At 42.0% G+C, this 22,110-nt stretch overlaps 2 protein-coding genes across 5 annotated transcripts in view; one reads left to right on the top strand and one right to left on the bottom strand.

Annotated features, from left to right (window-relative positions):
* LOC110977066 (uncharacterized) overlaps positions 1-22,110 on the top strand; it is a 44,092-nt gene that overhangs the window by 7,638 nt on the left and 14,344 nt on the right. The window lies entirely within an intron of this gene.
* LOC110977067 (SH3 domain-binding protein 2-like) lies at positions 57-21,890 on the bottom strand. 4 transcript variants are annotated; one of them, XM_087144892.1, is made up of 15 exons: positions 21,702-21,890; positions 14,535-14,759; positions 13,845-14,064; positions 11,106-11,223; positions 8,475-8,536; positions 7,153-7,358; positions 6,540-6,614; positions 6,057-6,227; positions 5,563-5,752; positions 5,033-5,105; positions 4,361-4,453; positions 3,741-3,874; positions 3,181-3,244; positions 2,892-2,954; positions 57-2,508 (listed from the first exon to the last, which is right to left on the bottom strand). In XM_087144892.1, the coding sequence occupies exons 2-15, from the start codon at positions 14,659-14,661 to the stop codon at positions 2,380-2,382; spliced, it is 1,725 nt and encodes a 574-aa protein (XP_087001018.1). In that variant the 5' UTR covers positions 14,662-14,759; positions 21,702-21,890; the 3' UTR covers positions 57-2,379. The 4 variants fall into 4 exon arrangements, with proteins under 4 accessions (XP_087001018.1, XP_087001020.1, XP_087001019.1 ...); XM_087144894.1 differs by lacking the exon at positions 21,702-21,890 and adding an exon at positions 18,385-19,051; XM_087144893.1 differs by lacking the exon at positions 21,702-21,890 and adding an exon at positions 15,599-15,747.

Genomic DNA, 22,110 nt, shown 5'->3' with positions numbered 1-22,110 from the left:
TCAAACCGTACTGGCCTTCAAATCACTATTTAAGTAAAACGTCACACTTTCCTGAGTACATTTTCTATCTTTTTTATTTTACACTGAGGCAAGTTCAGCTATATACACAATTCCCATCGATTCGCACTTATCTGGAAGACAATATACTCCGCGATGTCTGCGAACATTAAAATACACACAGACACGAATGCATCCAAGCTCTTCTGTACATAAAAGCAACCATTATTGCACACTGTCCGTGCACGATGTACATGTAGGCATGGAACACCGCTAAATCTACTGAAAATATAAAACACTTTGATCTGGTTATTGGAAAGACAAAGGAGTGCGGAATAAGTAGGCCCCGTTGGCACGACTTGGAAAGTGCATTCCACATTCTAACCAACAAAGTTGTCAGTTGATTCAAATGTAACTAAGAAGTTTGAAAACAAATGCAATTCAGATAGAGAACATCAACCCCCAAAGAAAAAACAGCTTAAATCATTCTTTTAAAAAAAAGAGAGTTGTCGCTTACACATGCTTAAGTCACCTATTCAATACACGGTCACAACTTGTCGCTAACATGGACCCTGTGTAACACTTGAACTTAAGTACTTATTTGAATGAGGCACACTGTAAACTCGCTAACAAGGGGCAGCCGGGAAATGTTAGTAAGTATGTGTGCGCATGGATGTGGGACACAAGTCGACTGCCGTTTTTCGATAGAGAATTGAAACTAGTTATCCTTATGATGTGGACAACATTTAAGGACCCAAACGTTGAGATAGAGTTCGTCCGTTCTGAGAAATTTGGATGGGGTGGAAAATACAGTTGAACAAGTTCCTCAGGGTTGGAAAGGAAACCCTGCAATTGGAACTTCGCTCTCTGCAACCCGAGTTGTATGTTTTGCAAACCTCACATTTAATTCGTATTCGTATATCTCTTACTCAGAATATCAACATTCCTTTGCAATATCTACATCTTAAATTACCATTATTTGTTTGCATAGGCCAAATTATTTACAAATAGCAAATTTCAATCATTTCCATTAAAAAAAATAATTCGAGTAAATATACTACCGAAAATATTCTGCTGCTACAAAACAATAGCATTTCTTTAAATATCAAACGTAAATGTGACAATTATTTTGTGTGACTTCAAATATCACACGGGGAAAACCCCCCATGCTTAAAAAACAATGATCGACTGACCACAAGTGATTTGGAATGCTAACTCACCATAGCTTGGAAGATCCTGGATACAATCTGCATTGATCATTTCAAAGAAATGAATGCAATTAATACCACATTATTTCAGTATGAAACCACGGTGACTGTTTGCTGCCCAACCTGTTCCTTAGCCAAATGGGACAACTTTTATAAACTGAGATTTGAGCTCTCCTGAGCAGAAATTCTCAGATGCACCCCGACTGACCTTGTGTAAAAGGTTAACATCCAAATGTCCAGGTGACTACATGCTCCTTTGTCTTAATACACTGTTTCTTGGCTGTTCAGATGCCAACGATAACCAACACCACCATTTCGGAATCTCTCACTGGAAGCTCTCTATTTGCATAGGTGCGAGACTGCGGGTATCAATATCATTAACCTTGAGTAGTCTTGTGAGATTGGGGTTAGGGTTGTGAGGCTTTCCTCTTCCTAAGAAAGGCACTGTTACTTTTAAATGTTGGCACTTTCACTTCCTCCAAAATATTTTCAAAAATTCTACCAGCCCTCTCTCCCCAGACCTGCTACTGTCTTTGATCCTGCCATACAGAGATACCTCGTAGCTAGGCATCTCCTCCGGTAAAGGTTCCCGTGTGCATCTGTGGATCTAGTTGGACTCATCACAAACGGGATTGAAGCTCTGAAAACTGGAGGTATTTTGAGCCAGACTGAGATGGGTTCAGCCAGGAGTGGCTGTCCATGGAATTTGTGGTATTTGCACAGAGCTACCGGGCGTTGAGCGCCTCTGTGCCTGGTGGAAACTTTATGTATATCACCTCCCTGGATCTCTTAAGTTAGGGCGACTTCTGAAGCTGGCGAGCTAGCCAAACAGATCACAAGCAGTCATCCTTGCTGTCTGTGGCCTCCATGAATCCAAGCAAAATACTCAATGAGGTCGAGGGTGGCTCACTCCGTCTGGCAGCTGGGATGTTGAGACCCGTCAGTTGAGAGTAACTCCCGTTTACAGAGTTGGTCAAAACATTGCGGTAGGCATCCACTCGTGCTGAGTCGTTTAACTTTAGAGTGCCAACCCCTTTCACAGGAGGGGTTTCCTTGCTCGCAATGTTCACGTAAGTTTAGCCTTTTCCTTCCCATCCACTCAAGTCCCAGGCTTCTGGCTCTGACAATGTCTCATACCACCTCTCCGAAACGGAAGCCGGTAATGGTCTTATTTTCATTGCCTGCCCAGGTATGGTTGCGTTAGTCTTACGGTTGTGTTTGGCAGTGGGAAGTCTGAGTAGTGTTGCAACAGTTCCTGCATGTTTGAAAAAATTGGCTCCGTGGTGAGAGAGAATGTATTCACCTGCAAAACAAAAACGCCAAAAAAAAAATAAATAAACAAATAACATTTCACAAGAATTCTTACATCGACATGACTAATACTTGTCCCAGACAGCATCAAACGTGGACCTATGTAGGAAATTTTCAAAACCAAACCAATTCAACACAAAATATAAGTTTTGAGATGGAACACGTTTTTACAAACTTTACTACAATTTAATATTTTTTACAATTATTACAAGAAACTACAATTTATTACAAAATAACGCAATTCAAACCCACTTAGGATTATGACTGAAGGACATTTAAAGAGAGAACAATATTAGCGCAGGAGAAACATCAGAAGAGGTAACTCTGGTTAACTCTGAAGCAGCAGGTTCTTGAAGTTCTTGCCACCTTGCTTACCTCATTGCCAAAGACTTTGTAATGCTTGCACTGATCCAGGCTCTTGTGATAAACCATTAAGACCTGGCCAAGAAGTAAGAAACGAGAACCAAAAAAGTCACTTTGATCTTGATGTTCTCCAATTCACAGGCACTTAATGAAATTGAAACTTTGGTTGAGAGTCACATACTTGCCAGCTTCAAATTAAAATGGCACTGTTGTGTCAGGCCTGTTTCACTGTCATGACAATTTGAGAGTGTTAGAGAATCCTGTTCTGGTAACAGGGAATAATCAGTTTTGGGCAACCCACCTTTCCCGGGCCGGCACTCAATCGCAGCAGGTACATTCCGTCGACACAGTACTGGCACAGCATCCTGCCATCAACATAAGAGTAACAGAGAGTTCATGCTTGGGGATATTTGAGCTTTTGATTGTGTTGGGCGTTCTTAAAATCTCCCATGCTTGGCTACTATGATTGTTCAGCTCGAGTAGACCTGATAACTACCATTAATGTCTGATACCACATGTCAATGCATGTCAATCCAAACCAATGGCCTGCACATGTGTACTTCACATTGTTATTACTGGTTTCAAAATAAATAACTTCAGCAAAGGTGACCAAAAACCTCATAGCTGTAAAATTAACTTCGTAATTAACAGTCTTGATTTCCAAACAAACCTTTTCTGCATGAACATTTCACAAGTTATTGGTGATTGTTATCCCTAGATTAAAAAGGAATTTGGACACCTGGTCTTGGTTTCGGTACCCATTTAAGGATGGACAGGCTGGACTAACTTGTACCGAGCATTTTGATGGATGTAGGACCAAACCTCCCTTTTTCTGGTACTGGTCCCGTGCCACCATCTCACCTTTCAGCTTCTCGTTTGTCTGATGAGTTAAAGATGCATGATGCTGGGAGAAGGTTTCGCGTAGCCGGTTCCTGTACCCCTGAATGCCTGACCGGTGGTTCCTTTGAAACCGGCGACCTGACTGCTGGCTTTGGCTATGTGAATGACAAAGACCATATTCGTGTTAAAGTGCTCGTCGCAAAATTGCCGAGTAATTCTGAGAAAAACTTTGGCAAGGAATCCTGGAGATTGGTATTGATAATGCTGATCAGTGGGTACATTCATTCCTGGATTAATTCCGTATTCATTTATTGCAGATATTCAGTGATGAAACCCTCCAACTCAATGAAACTCTATTTTCTCCCCCAGAAATGTTAAGATGTCTGACCAATAGCCCACGTCTGGTGTTTCTTTTATTTTGTAATTTGTAGTTCCAAGGACAAATGTTTGAAAAATGAAAATTCTTGAGCCACAGCGGAAGCCCGGGTTTAAAGAAAACGGACCGAGATTCGGACTTGATAATATTGAAACACAGCTGTCAATTATCATGGAATGTTTCAACTACAGCCCCCCCCCACCACCCTGGATGCAGTTCAGGTCCGCACTGTACCTATGAGTGAAACACATTAACATGGATGTACCTTTAATGGTGTTTCTGGTTTGGCAGGCGGGGTGGGCTTGGCACTTATCTTAGGCTTATGGGGAACAGTTGGTTTCAAAGCTGCCCTCATGTCCTAGGATGGGAGAAAAAGTGGACACATCTTTTGAAAAACAAATGAGAGGGCAATGGTCAGCTTCACAAATAAGCATTAGGGGTAATTAAGACTACTAACCCTGACAGATGCAACATGGTGCAACAGGTGTAGAAAGTCTGGTGCACTTTGTTACACTGGGCCCTCGACAGCAGACAAACAAACTGGCCATGTTGAGACAATGGGAGCTAGTCCCATTGAACAATTGCCACTGTTGGATCTTGTGGTGACTGGCAACCACAGACTCCGAGGCCGTGTGGCCTTGGGGAAAGTTGGCCTGTGGGATCTTGCCACACTGGGCAGAAAAGCCACTTTAACAGATGTGTCTGGTAGGGTTTCTAACCAAAGTACCCTGGAGGGTTAGGGTTAACAGTCAATTACTACGGCGAAAAGCAGATGCACAAGAATCCTTGTTGCATCCTAGTATCAAAACAACGGAAAGGGTATGCTTTATTGGATTCTTCTCTTACAATGTTGGAGTTACACAACCTTATTTTGTTTGACGTATATCAAGAAATGACTTTCAGTGGATCCAGGATAAGTTAGGTTTGAATGACTCACCTTAACATCCACTGTGGTTGGAGGTGCTTCCACAAAGGGCTTCTTCCTGAAACTGTTTCCCTCTGGGCCTTGCCTGTGGGATAAAAGTCACAGGATCTAACAAGCGGTCTGAAATAAGCATAACAACTTCTTGATGAAAAAAAACATTTGACGTCGATCTCTATCAAGTCACAATCATACTGTCGCAATGCCCAAAGCCAACGGCGCGATGCGCTCTTCCAATTTCTTTCTACAGACTGTTTGACTCCGAATTTCTGTCTTCATCAGTTTTAAAACGCCTACGACATACATATCCCAATTCAAGAGAAACCTGATCCTGCACCTTTCACGCTGAACATGAAACGCTTTCATTCTGTCCTCAATGTTCACCTTCTGTTTTTTCTGTATGCCTTGCCACGAGTGGCTTCCGACGGCCTTGGAATAGGGATGAAATAAAAATCCACACCTCAAGCTGGGACAGAGAACAACAAGACAACAAACTGAAGAACGAGTCCCTTCAGGCTTGGTGCACATCCGACGACGTGCCTCACCTCAGTTTGTTGTTGTTTGGCGGAGGGGGCAAGACGCATGGCCGACTTGGCAGCTGTCTTGGGGGGCTCATGTCTCCAAATTGGTTCTGCTGTCCGCATTGGCTACGGAACTCTTCGAGCTTCAGAGCGTCGGCCTCCTGTGGTAGGATGTAATCTTCGCTTTCGGTAGAGGCCGTGGAGAGGGCCGACTCTGTCACAAACACGCACAAAGACCCAGTGAAGATTCAACAAGAACCCAAAATGATTATGAATAGTCGCTAAAGACGCTGAGGAACACATGAATCTTCAACAAAAACCGGGGTATGAATATTCCAATCAATAAATTCAGCTCTACACATCATGCATCAAAAGGAACACTCCAAATGCATGCACGGGGCTAAACCTGTACGTAACATTACTCGTTCGCGAGACAATCATTAAAAACAAGTCAGGTGGTTGCATCACTACCATGCAGTGAACCAGGCAGTGCATGCGCACAGACATGCCACACTGACCACACTCGGGCTGGAATATCCCGAACGACGGCTCGGGAAACTTGGGCCTGCTCCCCGGGGAGGCAGGGGCGCTGCTCCGGTGCCGACTCTTTGGGGTGCTGACGCAACTGACTGTTCTCTCCCTCCGCTGGGGCGGAGGGGTGGGGTCGGACTGTGTCCGAGAGCCTAAACCTGATGGGGAGGGTCAAGGGTCAACATTGAGCAGGATTACCTACAGATCACGTCTCGTACCTGCTGCTGTAAATTGGAGAACCAACCCGAGCCAATCCAATTGGCTCCTTTTAATTTAGAAAAAATGAATAAGCTAAAAATAATCTAAGTATGACTGAATGTGAATTTCACAAGGAAACAACTGGCTACCTCATAGCATGGACCACAGGAATAAGAGAATGTGTTTGATTTGATCTTTTAGACAAGAGTGCCATACTAACACAATTTTTCAAACAATGTCAAAGCCTCAGTGCTGTAATTCTTTTCCCTCACCTCTATGGATTGGATCCGGTCTCGGGGGCGGGACTGGTAACGGACCCCTCTTGGTCATAAAACCTCCTCTGTCCACTGGGCACAAAACAATACAATGTTACCGTATCTGACTATTGTTTACTAATGAATGCATAATACCCAGCACTGATTTTTCTGAGAAATTCAAATTTGAATTCAAATTTTTATGACTAGTGCAACCCGAACAACGATATTGAGAAATGGGAAGAGCCACCACCATAGGGCTGGATAGCTCAGTTGGTAAAGCTCCAATATGGTATTCCGGAGGTCACAGGTTCAAATCCCACTCCAGTCAATTTCTTTGATCATCTTTATAACAAATCTAATTGAATCTAGTCAAATCTAATCTAATCTAATTAGTGTTGCTGGATTCCTCTGCAGAAAATGTGCTGGTGGCATGCCTAGGGTTCATTTGCAAGGGGGGGCACTTTGGGCCTCAGTTTCTGAAGGGGGGGGAACTCAACGGGTTCGGCAGACAATCACCAGATTTTTTCCTTTTTCTAATTTCTGGAGGGGGAGCGGTGCAGAGTGTATATGGGAGGGGGATCCAAGCCCCCCCATTAGTTCTGCCTTTGTGGCTGGTGACTGCACTTACGTGATTCATTGCGCGGCGGTGGTGGCAACTGTCTAAGAACGGAAGGGCCTGGCTTGGGCGGCAGGTAATCCGCCTCCTCTAAGGGTTCTTCGATGTCCTCGTAGATCCCCGGCTCAAAGTTGGTGGCGGATGCGCTGGCCTGGTCGTTGCCGCCCTGCAGGAACTTTGTCTCACGGTACTTCAGGTCTTTCAGAATCTTCAGGGACCTGAAGACGAAAAGGTTGTGGAAGAACTTGTTCACTGAGGAAACTCATCAGGCACTAAATCTATTCAAAGGGAGTCAAGAAGCAACTTCAAACTATTTCCAAGGACATTAAAAATCACAGCCTCCAAGATATAAAAACAATGCAATCAGACAATAACAAGGCACAAAGCTACCAAAAGGTTTGACAATTCTCTCTTCTGAATTACCTATATTCAACTTTGCATCGAGACACTGCCAAAATAACCCGTTTCCTTTTCTGCACAGCAGATACGACCCAACTCCTAAAAATATTCATCTCAAAGAAAAAATTGACACACAAACCTAGTTCTCCTTTAATGTGCAATGAGTCACTACTGCACGTGATTTTCAATACTTCATCAGCTGATATTCTGGCACCATGTCAAGGGCACCCACTCTCTGTTTAAGGTCTCAGCAAATTATGAAAGAAGCCTCACAGAAATAACACTGAAAAAAGTCAACAATGCAACCATTTCCTCCATTTAACCACAACCCCCCCCCAAAAGCATTCAGGATTGAGATTGGAAGAAAATGAAATATTCACAGCATAATTAAGAAACTAGATCATAGCCCCACAGCAGTGTAGGCATACCTTAAAATGCCCACCCTGTGTGTTCTATATCAAGTTATGAATAACACCACAAAGGTGAATTTCCAGATTTCACATCAGATTGTTTGAAACATCCTGAAATCAGGAAAAGTCCAGAGAAATCTCACCCCTGAGCATTGCATTAGGTTGCTTTTGTTTCTTAACCCTAATTTTGTTGTATCCAATGTTATCCCAAAACCCGACAGTTTCTGCCGGGTTTGGTTGCTCTGACAAAGTTTCTACAAGAAGAAGTTTCCATTAGAGACTGTCCGAAGGGGAAATAGAATGATAGCACTTCCTGAAGATTGTGGTGGAAGTAAGTATAATCGGACAAATGTTTCACTTTCCAATTCATGAGAACAAAAACCTTGCGGATGGTTCAGATTTCCAAGAGAAACCTGTGATGGAATCTGACCCAAGAAAAACCCACAGGCTGGAATTTACTTTCCATAACATAATACCAACTTGAGACAACAGTTTTGAATTTTCGCGACCAAATCGGTGACTTACTTGTCCCTTGCTTTGCCGTGTATAGCTTTCTCCATGGTAACTTTGAAATAGGCCATCCACAGCTAGATTCAAAGTGAAAAAGAACTAAAGTCAATTATTCAATAGATGACAACCCTGATGTTACTGCAGATCCAAAACGTCCTCAGCGCATGCACATTGAGATACACTGTGCAGAAGAGCAGTTTCTAAAAATGAAAGACATCGTTACGTAAACTGCTCTCTTCATAGCTACATTCTACTTCATTCTGAGTACGCATACAAAAAATATTTGATTAACTCAGCCCCTGTTACTCCCTTTCAGAAAGCCACAGGCAAACAAACAAGAAGACAAATAAATTATAGGTGTAATGTACACAAATGCTCCTTCATCTAACACAATTGGATAGCTGGAAATTGGTGTCAGAAACTAGGAATCTACGCAATAATTAGTATTTTTGTGACAGTCAATACCTATTGACAGACCCTGAGACCGAAAAGGCTTAGAAAAAACCCTGGGCATACATGTACTCTGTGTCAAAATCAGCTATTCCCCATGGGAGAAAAAAATCCTGTCTTTCATTGAACTCTGCCACTGAAAAAAAAAAAGACCAGTCAGGCTGTACAGTACATGTACATGCGTGTTTATAAAATATTCATAAAAAGGCTTCGTGCATGGCACCATTCAGCATGACGGGGCAATAAATTCTTTTTTGGGGGGGTCATAAGGAAAATTCTTTCATTGCATTTCTTTTGCTATGTGTACATGTTTACTGTGGGACTTTATAGCCATGTAAATGTACCCCGGTATCTTGCACAATTGACGCCTGTACAAACAGGGCAAATGGCATGGGACCATGGTAGAAATCAAACAATAACTTCCTGAAGTCTGCCAGTTTACACAGAGCCGTGTATGTGAATAATATCCAAACTGCACTGTATTGTGACTGCTTCCTGACCCTCAAAGCACAATTCAGGAAAAAAAAAAAACAACAACCCTGTGCTGTTACTGCAGGTGTTAACTTCGTGTCCATGTATGTGCTCTGTACACACATATGTGCAGTCTACACATTATTGAAAGGTCTTGTTCAATTTTTCTATCCATATCAGCAACCTTGACGCTGCTTGTCATCTGATATTCTGTCCCTTCCTGCTGAAAAATTGCAGAAGTTGAACACATGTTGTATACTATCACATTCATGAATGTATTATGTTCATACAAGTTGATTAGAGCAAGTTGAATATTGGAGAGCACTTGCATTTCCTAATTACTACAAGTTCAGGCCATTACGCAAATCCTGTGTGGGTGTATCAACAGTTCACAGAGAAGTGATTTATTCTCAAAGCATGTCTGTACCACAGCACACCGCGCACACAAAGTGCAGTTTGCTCAAATGCGTGCAGTATTTGATCTCCCCGCGTTCGTCTGGAGACAAATGTGCCGCCCGGTGAGTGGCTGCGAGCCAGCTCCTTTACGATGGAAAGTCCCCGTCCGTTATACAGGGAGTTGTGCAATGAGGAAACATACTTACAGACTACCCAGGAGATCTGTGAATTCCTGCATATGGTGCTATAGTGTTTCTGTACACTTTCTGTTACTGTTTCCCCTGGCCCACTTCAAATGAAGTATCGTCAATTGTTCAGTTCCCGGTATATATGTGTAACCTTCTATCTTGTTTCAAACACCCTTCCCAGCCCAATTCCCCCTCCAAACTATATTTTTAACCACCCTTTTAGTTCAATTGTCTTAATTACACACTGTATTTGGGCCAAATAAATATTGATAATTACAATACAGGGTGGACTCTGACCCAAAAGGAGGCAAATGAAGACATATTCATGTTGATTGCTACACACGCTGATGAAGCCACAGTAAATGACCAATTTGTAAGCACCAAAGCTTTTTCCAGGAATTGATTACAGTCTCCAGAGTGGTACCCACATCCTAAATACGTGCATCTCTGTAAGCACACTGATCTCCATGCTTTGAAATCGAAGCATCCTTATATACATGTATTATAATGTTAATGTTAAACACTGAGCAAGGCATACATATATACCTTGTTAATCGTTCAAAGTCCTAAATTCTAAAACATGTGCTGGTGTCAGTGCCAGTCCATTTAATGACTAACTTATGATACTTCTGTCATAAATGAGTTTCAATAGAGGGTATCAACAGGAGCTGATATGCATTAAATGATTCCAAGGATGTGGTCTATCACTGATAACATACTGATATGTATATAACATACTGATAGACTATTAGTATGCTATACAAGTTATTTACAAAACCTAAAATACTTCGGCCTATCCCCAGAATCATTCCTGGAATTTTTGACGCAAGCATCGTAGGTGACTGCTTCAATGGGTTTTTGTCCCGTGTTCCCGTACACTGCTCGATTTTTATTGGATTGATGAAAGTAGAGAGCTCTGCACACTGGGATGGCTTCAATAGATAGACTGTGCAATTGGTTACATGCTGTTGGGTTTTGGGGAGGACTCTGAGGTTTTTTTAGCAAGAATGACCATGGTTTTCAGACTAAAGCACAATGATCTAGAATCCTACAAGAAACAAGTGTCTATTATGACCAGCTACAAGTATAACATGTAAACCACAATTTTAGCGTGAATCATTCAGAAATGTACAAGCTTTACCCTCATCTCTCGTTCAGAGGCAGCCCCGAAGTACCACGTTCTGTCGTCCGACCTTAGCCCGATTATTTTGAACGCCCACTGCTGATTGGCCGAGGTCATGTCCTCAGCCCTGAGAACTCTGCAAGGCAACAATAAGCGACCATCAGTCTCTGCGTTTCAGATTGAGAGAATGATATTTTACAGAGGTTTCTGGCTGTGATTCAGTTAACCTCTGTCAATGACAACATTTACCTTACATAAAGATGAATTTTACATCTGATGCTGCCCACTGGATTGTATGTACATATATTATGCTATAAGCAACACATTTCTCATTTTTTGATTTAAGAATGAGTAATGATTTGGATTTTGTTTCCAAGGGAAGAAAAGAATAATTATGTTTCTTTGGGTTTTTGTCAGATTTTTTTCAGCGAATGGTGCAAAACGAAAACTGCATTCATACTTGGAACATCTTCTGCCAAGGCAATTTTCGATGAAATTCTACCTCTCAGAAAGGCCACTTCCTTTTAGGGCAAGTTTGGTGGTGAGATTTTTTGGGCGAGGCAGGTTGGCAATGCGCACAAACCGCCGCGAATTCATTAACGACAGGATGACCTCATTTTTTACTTGGAGATTGAGGATGAACCCGGGTTTACTAATCAAATTAAGACAAGCAGAACCCAATTATATAGCCATTCTCTTCGGTTTCAATGAGGTTCGCCTCCCCAGGGGACGAATGAACACGGCTCCTCCCTTTTCTCGGACTGTTGATTGAGGCTCCTCCTTGGAACTCATTAATTAGGACTGTAAGCAATTGGGCCTCTGTAGCAAAGCTGTCCGATGTGCATGTCAACAACAGAACAGTCCTATTTAACCTGACATTACAATTTACAATGAAACAATTCTCTCACCCTACAGCAGAAAGTGGTCCATCTTTTTGACACTATTTAGTCCTATCATTTCATGACAGTGAGAGGTCTTGTTGTCACTTCCTCAAAGTAAGCATAAACAAGGCTTCTGATGATTAGACAGCCAAATTTTCATGACAACCACCTGCTGAGCTATGGTAATGTTGAGCCGTGAAGTCCCATTCCCCCAACTTCCCAATGACGATCAGTAATTTTACAAATCATATCTTTGGGTGTGGTCGTCATTTTGTAACCTCTAGGATTTTGTTTCAACAAAAAAAGGACACAAGTACATGTACATTTACTATGTATGAGCAATTTGTCTACATGTTTATTCCTCACAAAAAGATGTGTACACGTATGTCATTTGCAATGCAAGCCATTTTAACCTAAAAACAGCAAACTTGTGCAAGAATTGGGGCTTTCCGGCTACACTGTTGAAACCCTCAAGATCTACAGTCATCACCGAGAGCAGACACTTCCAACAACTTTTCCAGGACTATCCCCCCCCCTCCAAGAAACCACCCTCCTCCCATAACAATGAAGAAATGTCCTTGTAGGACATGTTGCGCACCTGTTGCTGTCAAGCCCATTTCACCGGCCCGGCCAGCGTGGGAAAAGGAGGGGGGGTTAAGTGAGCGAGTCAGCCAGCCCGGCTGTTTATTAATCCCGTAACTCAATTTTCTGACAGGAAGTTTTTGATCGCTGTGTCCCCCTGATATCAGCGTGTGATCGGCGAGGGAAACTCTGCCCTAAAAACACATCCACCACGGCCAAGTCGACTGCCTCAAAACACAAACATATCACTCAAGCCAGCAATGCATTCCTTTTAAAATGGCGCAATTGGCTGATTGTAATATACTCTTGGCTGGTATAATTTGTATTTATTTCTATCTGTATCCATATCTACCGGTATTTTCTACATTTCTATTTTCTAAATGCTGCGTGCTACTTTAAACTTGACTCTTCAGCTAGATTAAGTTACACATCTAGCAAGTAATATTGTTCTTATTTTTTACTTCATTTCATAACAGTTTGATATTTCATTTGATAACAGTTTGGGAAATTCTTGTACTTTGCTTTAATGCATGTGTGATCCCTTTGCTCCGGAATATACTATCTACTTAAGCCTCAAAATCAAAGCACTTCATTAAAAATCCGAAAATGGAGGCAAGCAAATGCCAAAATATTCAGAACCTCTTGTTTCACGGCTTCTGCACTTTTGGCAAGGCTTGCCAGCAAGTTGTTGTGTTGACGTAGGTACGATGATTCATACGGACTAGGGGACAGCAAGAACCACACCATATAGGACTTCATCAATTAAGAGGTAACCCCCCTAGATTGGCCGGGCTGTGCTTCAACTGACGTGACTCACGGCCGACTTGGCGTGCAGTTGACAAACAAGTTAAAGGAAAACTCCGTCTGGAAATTCTTCAGTGTGCTCCATTCTGCTTTCACTCATCAAATCATTCAAGATGCAGTGTGCCGACAAATTTACATTTTTCTTTTTACTGTTTAAAACTTCTGTACTTTCTGTACACTTCTTAATACACTTCTCTCTATGAAACTTGAAGTATGATGTACAAATAAGAAGTAAACCAAAGCTTCTTGGTCTGGTTCCAAGAGGTGCACCTGCTGCAGAAACTGGGTGCAAACCTCCTAGAGGCGTTTGAAAAGTCTACTTCAAGAAGACAGCCTCAGCCATGACCTCAGTCTTGGCTGAGGCTTCCAGTAGCAATCGCATCTATGGGAAGAGGTTTGTAGCCACTATCCAATGGCTTCCATAAACCATACACTCATCATGCAGTCAAGTGAAACCTACATGCGTTCATCCACACTTTACAGCGCTCACCTGTTGTATCCCCTGAGCGAGAACACCCCTTTGGGACGGGTACACCTCTCGTTCTTGTAGTAAAGCACGTACTCGTGGTACAGGATGACATAGCGGAGTTGCCACTTGGACAGGAGTGACGGGCTGATGAATTCCGTGATTTGGTCGGTCATCTTCTCTTGGGCCCGTTTGTAGAGGAAGCCGTTGTGTTCATAGTCTCTGCTGAGAATGTCTTGCACACCTTCACAGTAGAAGAAATGAATTGGGGAAAAGATTGGTACAGATGTGTCCTCTGTATCCTACCACTGGTTTTCTGGTGACTTTGGACTCATATCCATAGACTGCAACCTGTACATGTAAGCTACATGTAAATCAGTTAGAGTTGTAAACCAATGAGCAGGTGTTACTTTTCTGATTTACTGAGGACTCCTTGCTTCAACTGCAGAGGAGCATGGTACTGTCTAATTGTGCATACGACAGAGAGGACACATGGTTACTTTTCATCCGAATGTACACCAATTTGGGATTCTAAGTCCTAGGATAACAGTAAGGTCATGCCTGAACCAACTGTCTGAATTTCTAGGGTAAAGCTGGGTTTTACGGGTACCCAGGTACCCATGTTCAATTCTGTCTGGTACCCGGCAATGTTTCATCTAGCCATCTACGTACCTGTCCTGAGGACAGGGAATAAAAAACCCGTCACTGACTTACTCATATTTTCCAGCTGCTGTTGCGGCAGGCACTGCAGGTAGTTATTGTCCTCGTCCATCTTGGGGAGGCTAGAGGAGGAGGGAAGCACCGACCTCAGAGAGTCTCCAGGCTGCCAGTGAGGATCCATGCGTGTAGGTGGTGATGAGGTGGGCGGGGTACAAGATGACGCAGGGTGGGTGGGGTCATTGGGTGTGGTCGCACGGACATGGAGTCTACTCCATTATCCTTGTAGAAAATAATAATTATATAAATGTAGAATTTTCTTTAATCCATCAGTGGAAAAATAATACTTACATTACATGCCTAGTTGAGCAGTACATACATGTATAAACCGACGGTGTCATTTCAAATCCCACAACTGTATAGCTTGAATATCTGGATACAAGGTCTCCTTAAAGGGAATTGATGCCTCCATAACATGTGATTTCAATTCAAATTTATCGCAAATATTGCCCTTTGCCGTGCGTCACCTACTGCACACGGTTCTGGCAGAAGCACGGTGCATCCTATCAGACCCGCGTCAGGGAAATGACTTCCTGCTCTGCAGTTGCGACTCAACCTACGGGCAGCGCTTGTACCAAGAAACCTCAAAGTGAGCCAACAGCTTTTCCTCCGATCACAGAGGTTTTCCTCTAAATCTGGCTGACATTCCCAGCAATTCACAGAGATTTACATGTACATCATTCACCCCAGAGGATTCAAAGTATCAGGAACACACAGACATGTATCAAGTACATCTGAAGTCTAAAAGGTACATTCATACAGGTAATACCACTGCATTTACAATGTACACTGTACATTGTGGAGGAATGTACCTTGACTTTATAATAATTCACAATACATGTATGTACTCATATACACACAACTTTAAAAAAACCTGGAGAATTGGCAAAGCATTTTGTAACTTTCCATTCCAGCTACACCCTGTATGTACCACACTGGAAATATTCTGTGTACGTGTTACATACATTTGTACATCTATAAGGCTTTCACCAACCGGTGTCTCTGCATGGCATATCCCTACGCGTAGTCTACATACTGTACATGTACCGTACGGCACTTACCATTGTAAAGTTACAAATACGACTCAGCAAGGCACACTCAAACTGTACTTTACTCCATTTACTAGTACAATGTGCATAGTTCCATTTGTACTTAGTACTTTACACGGTCCACTGAACTGACTCATTGGCTTGCACTTGGCTCTGCCTTTGTATGTACATTCAATGGGAAATCCTCTGCTACCATTGGCAACACAATTTGCATTTTCAAGCAGGGCGCACCCCTCAGTGCTATGCCATTCCCAAGGAGGCTACTGCCATCATTGCACACTAGGGGATTCCCCAGAATCTGTTTCAAGCCGCCTGATGGGTAACTCCACATATTTCAAGTAATACATGTTGGTAAAGAAAAAAAAATTCCAGAAAGACTCCTCAAACACAGTTACACGTGATGTGAATGCGTGTACTATACAATGTTCCTGTGGCTTTCGTTTTAAAGCCTGGCTTGTACTCAGCCAAAAATACAGTACACATGATTTACTTGACAATTTTGCAATCATGTACATGTATAGCACATACCAGTATACCGGTACCCGGCAAGATATGGGATAGAGGGATACCCCCCCCCCACCGATACATGTCCAATCCCTATACACACTCTAGACTATTGTTACCTAACACATTCCCCTAGATGCCTGAAAAGAATTCCTGAGATTCCAGCAAAACAATGACCAACATAAAAGGGGGGTCTCCGTTTTATATCTTACTTCAAATTTACCCGGTTTACTGTAGGAATAAATAGCTCAAAAGCACAATTATTTTCTTGAGGCATGACTGGGTGTCTGTGATTTCTTTTTACTTGACAAAACAAATAGAATGAACATGTATTTACAATTTAGGCCAGCATTGGGGAAAAAAATCACAAAAGGTGTTGCATGTAAATTCTACTCTGTAGAAAACCATTTCCTAGAAAATTGCTTGACCGCATAAATTAAATGTACATGTACACTCCTCAAGAACAGCAGACAAGAATACCTGAGAAAGCAAGCATGCACGGATAAAAAAAAAGTAGTATCAAAATATGTTTGAAACCATGTGAAACTCCTCATCAAGATCACATGCTTTCGTTGACTTCCTGGCCACTCTCGAGTTCAACAAACCCATGACAGACGTGAGCCTGAATCACACACACACTGCCAAGCACGCCAGCTGGCATACCCATGCGTCCATGTATGCTAAGTTGTCAAAACTACAAGCGGGAAGTCAGTCCGCATAATTCTCAAGTTCAACTTCAAGGTTTAACTTCCCCCCATGTGGATCTGACTGGGGCTCTGGACACGAACGGGAAGTTACATGTACTGTCATGACTGTATGTTTGCCGCAGTGACTAGTGTTTCGTTTTTTCCCATACACAAGTCCTACCTCCGCACCTATAGCAAGTTTGCATGAACACTGCACAGAGTGCATGTATGCCGTCTGTGGAAAGCATGTCACTTGTAGTTGCACACGTGATTTCTGACATGTAGTGATGTACATGTACCATAACAATAAAACTGAAACAAATTTGTCAGGCAAACACAAAGGTGGACGATTATCACTTGATATAAATAAACAAAACATTATCCTGAATGAGGCAAAGCAGTAAATGGACACTTTTATGTCCATCGATATTGATCGTTCATGACGTCCACGTTCATGTACAACTTCCACACCCACAGTGCAACCAATCAATGCACACAGTCTCACATTCCCACAGTCCTAGGACAGGAAGGCCAGTCAAAAGATTACATAACAGCTCCGTCAATCCTTTTTCAGAAATGTGATCAGAACAAAAGAAATTCATAACCTTGGCCTCACAAGTGGCCAACAGGTAGAGGATAAGAATTCTGAGAAGAGGCTTTGTAAAAAGAATTTCCATAAAGTGAAAGAAATGAGGCTAGTGTACTGAGAAGAACACTTCAGTGAGTCATGGTAGGGTAAATAGTTAAACAAATACGCACGGACATACATGTACATACGGATATGTACACCTTTGAGCTACATGAATCAAGTGAAGAATTCAACACAATCAATTAAATTTGTGAGGCCAAGCACACTGCCTGTTGAAGGATATTGTTGCCTCACAATGAAGTTTGTAATCACAGGCCAATACGGCAGATCTATGCTTTCTTAGAAACCCTGCAGACTCAACTAATGCAGTCCCCAGAGTTTACGTTAAAATGAAATAAGAAAGGTGTATATTTGTGAACTGTGGGTAGGAGTTAGTGCATTCTTGATAAGGGCTTCCATACATGTACATGTACATGTATATTTCATTATACACTGCCAATGTTCCGGGCAACTTCCTGTCTACAGGGGTCAATACACGGTTACAACACCAGTGACTGCTACCGGTAACTCTCCCAGAGAAAGTCCTGTCTACACAGTGGATGGACCATGGTGGACCCCTAGCCAGTACAGAAATGCGTCACTCAGTTGTGAAATCACTGACAGTAATGTGATTGCCTGGACAGTGAAAACACTGCACTGGTGGATTTGTGAATGGCAGGTGCTGGAACAAATGACTCAATTTTGCCACCTTCTTTGATTATGCATCATCAAGCCCGGTGGGTAACCCCCCCCCCATAAATTGCAAACTTTATTCCATGCCTTCCTTGACAAATGTGCAGGGCACCACCTTCTTCCAACATGACAGAGCGCATTATGTAGACAGCACTTCTAAATTGCATCGGTGATCACAAATCTTCACAACAAGGCTGGTTTACTTCATCAACCGAGCTGTTTGCCTTCAAAACACTTCCATTAACCCACAATATTTTCAGCAGCAACAAAAAACTACTAGTACTTACATTTTGTAACGAGCAGGAGCTTTTCAGACTTGAGTGATTTGGATAGCTCTACTGCATCAAGATGTACATCACAGTCCAACTAGTCTACATGTTTTTATACGTGTACATGCACCGGTACTGTAGGTTACTTAGCTCGAACAAACAGGATGTTCATAATGCCAGCACACTCCACGTCAGTTCGCGGAACAGACGCTGCCGTTAATTCTTGAGGGTTTTTTTGCCCAGTTTTTCTTCCCTTTTAGCATTCGTACATGCACATTTTCCCTTGCCAGACAGATCATCTGGGTTCTTGCCAACAATTTTCTGCACCCATGAAATAGTCTGATGTTAAAGAAGTACGCAATGTCTATTCCAACAAGGAACGAATTAATGTGTCCAACAAATGCACACACTACAAGGACATGGCGCCTGACAAATTTGTTCATTTTGAGTGCTCAAGTAAACACCAAAAGAAGGAAATTGGTAAGCTGGTTATTTATTAAAGTGATTGGCTTCACCGTGGTCACAATCCGGAATGTCCAATGGCCATTGTGTCTGGTGGTCTTTTGTCATGTTTGTGTTCCCATTCTCAAGAGGCATCCGTGAGAAAATGAGACAAATCACAATACCGTGACTCAAACAAATCACCTTGTGACAATTGACCCGATGCTTAATGTTGTCACTGACCTGAAAGTTTGAAATGTGTCTAATACCAAATATCCATTACTTGGAAAGCTTAGCCAGAACAATACGAGACGTTTCAATTTTGGGTGAGCTAATACATCCAGTGGTTTCGACAGGAAGGAAGGTACGTAGGCCTATATGTACCATTGTCGCAAGTTGTGGGCCATTCTGTGTAAGTGGGGGAGGAAAGAGCTTGTTTCCTAACTTTGTTTTGTGAGCGGGATTTTCCCTTTGGCCCCACTGCACAGAATTGCTGACAAATACTGGCAAAAAGTTCAGCAACTCAGCCAAGAAGCCAGTGACCTCCAATTTGCATCACGTGGCATTACAATATTGATAATCCTTCATTGCTAAGCAACTCTTGTATTGTTTCAAAAATTGTACGGTAAATGCACATGTACATGTATGTAAGTTTATGTGTTGGCAAACTAGTTCGTAACTGCTTTCCATGACTGAACATGGCATTTCAAAACAGAGTAACGACATGTATTCTTGGAAGGAATGTTTCCTCCCTTTTTTAATGCAGATTCAGTGTGCTATTAACTGGTTATAAAATTTGCCAGCAGGAAGAGATTGTTGGTATATTGTTTCGAATGAATTCAACAACACTTTAAAGGGTGTCACACATCCATATGCAAATAAATCGACTGAAACTTTTGCACAACATTCAAACTAAAACAAACACTTTTTTCTTTCTTTTCAAGTACACATTTTTCCCACAATTTCTCCAAAAGGTACACGTCCACGTATGTATGGAAACAGGAGGCATACAAAGAACATTTTACTTTTGCTTCAGCATTAAAGCTGTTCTTTAGGATTAGCCTTGGGTCGAGCAGCTCCCACAATGTTGACTTTTTTCACAAGCAGGTCACAGTGGTCTTTGAAGCTCTCAGGCTCGTCAGGAAATAATTGATTAGACTCTGTCAAGACAGCAGGGGAAAGGGGAAAACGATGACCTCAAGATTGCACGTGGGACGCTTTAACTCGAGTGACAGAAATCCACCGCAGCAAGACCTGAACTGTTTGCTGTGAATACTGCAGAATATGCAAGGCCTGGGGACAGACATATCGGAAGCAGGATTCTGAACCATGCGAACATTGAAACATGTACTGTACAAATGAGAATGCATTTACGTATGCATACCAAACGAGCACAGCTGAAAAGGTTCAGTCATGCCGAAAACTGGTTCTTTCAAGAGTGGTTACATGAATGTGTCTCCATTACAAGGCAACTTTCTGTCTACACAATGATGTGAATTTCGACAGTCCTAACTTTTACACTTTAATGCAACCGCTACTGAGGTACACGTACAATCGTGCATTACAAAAAAAGACAACTCCAAACGCTATATATGTACAGTATGTGTAAGTAAAGATTTACTATGTTCAATTAAAGAGCTGCCAAGAAATTAAAAAAAGAAACAAAAAAGCAACGCCAGTCTAAGAAAACACTGATAACTGCTGGGCCAACAAACACTGATAACTGCTGGGCCAGCAAAGGTAATTTAGGACCAATATGAAGTTATTGTTACGCCCCAACTATAGCATCTGTCCCAACTATCACAATCCATATACATGTACACAATTCCAAGGGGGTCCCCGGTTTACAAGCCCTGCTTTTTGGAGACCTCTTCCACTTATTATCGATTACTTGTCTTCATTTAAAAGTGTTCATGGATTCACTCTTTTGACATATAAGTGGGAATAAAATGAACTGAACTATAGTTGGGACAGTCCCAACTGTGGTGCTGCATTTGGGCTGGCCCAACTATTGTTGACCAATTTCTGTAAAAAATGTCCCAACTTTATCCAAGTTTATGCATCTCACACTTAACGCAATTCATCTCATATATGACACTTCATCTATGATATGACATTGTAAACAATATGACTTTGGCACATGCTGGACACATGCACAATGGGCCTCTGTGCACTACACTTCGGCCGGGACTGATGTTGTAGTTGGGGTGTAACATTAACATTCGTGCAAAACAAATTAGTTGGTTTGTCTCAAGAGAGGATTGCCCAAGTACTTACACACTGTGTAACACAGTATTGACAAAGACATCAAAAGATAGTACAGGTACATATGTATCATGATCAGTCCAAACACAACTGTTTGTGCTCACACGAAAAGACTCTTTAAAAAATCAAAGTTAAAAACTGATAGGCCTTACTAGGCATTTGAAAAAAAAACAAGAAGTACTGCAACTCAAGAAAAATGTTTAACAGGGGAGCGAATGTTTGAATATAAACATGGCCAATACCATTTCAAATGGCATTTATAAAGTCACTTTTTAACAGGATGGCATTCATTTTTTCCAGGAAAACAAATTGGATGTATGTAGGCCTAGGCCTACATGTAAATATAAAAAACACCAAGTAGGCCTTATGGCAACAATTTTGCAATTAAATTCAAATATGAGCAATAGGAAGTTATTACAAAATTGATATACATGTCATGCATGTGCATGATCCATCATTGAATCCTATAATTTCCAGCAACCACGCATAGGCCTATTCCAATTCGGTCATTTTGTCGGTAGGCCTATGCTACTCCCGAAGTCAAACTTTCATCAAAATTTCAACAAAAAATCTCTGGGCTCAAAACGCCATTAAGCTAGCAATCGCATAACAAAGATCTATACACTTACCTTGGTCTCGGCAAAATAGACGAATCCGATGCAGGTTTCTCAGTAAAATGGAACCAAATGAAATATTCCTGGGACGAAAATGCTTTTGGTGACTGACACTCTCGCATCAACACTGCACGACTGCAGATATAGATCAACAGGTTTCACTTTGCATGACACCCGCACGCGCCGCATGAGCGAGAATGATGCTTGGCAGTGGAACTAGACTAGACTGTAGCAAAACAAAGTTCAACTTTTTCACAGTGAGTAGCGTGTATTTCATGTCAAAACAGAATGGCGCGTCGGGAGTCAGGACCATGCATAATTCGCCTGTTAAAAATCCTTCATAGTACTGAAACTGAAGAAATGGGGATAATCTTTTTCACTTTTGCGATTTATATTTGATTAGGTTTTGTGATAATTTTTGATT

This window comes from Acanthaster planci, linkage group LG13 (assembly GCF_054643075.1).
Source record: "Acanthaster planci isolate LZ-2023a linkage group LG13, COTS_SCS, whole genome shotgun sequence".
Taxonomy (NCBI): domain Eukaryota; kingdom Metazoa; phylum Echinodermata; class Asteroidea; order Valvatida; family Acanthasteridae; genus Acanthaster; species Acanthaster planci.
Note: the sequence above shows the minus strand (reverse complement) of the source record. Positions and strands in the feature narration are given on the sequence as shown.

What these genes read in the sequence shown, in the direction of transcription:
- LOC110977067 (XM_087144892.1), bottom strand. Translation starts at nt 14,661, where the DNA reads ATGGATCCTCACTGGCAGCCTGGAGACTCTCTGAGGTCGGTGCTTCCC. An exon ending in CCAAACAACAACAAACTGAG is followed by an intron (nt 5,106 to 5,562) that starts GTGAGGCACGTC and finishes TTTATCCCACAG; the next exon opens with GCAAGGCCCAGAGGGAAACA. An exon ending in ACAAAGTCTTTGGCAATGAG is followed by an intron (nt 2,509 to 2,891) that starts GTAAGCAAGGTG and finishes TTTGTTTTGCAG; the next exon opens with GTGAATACATTCTCTCTCAC.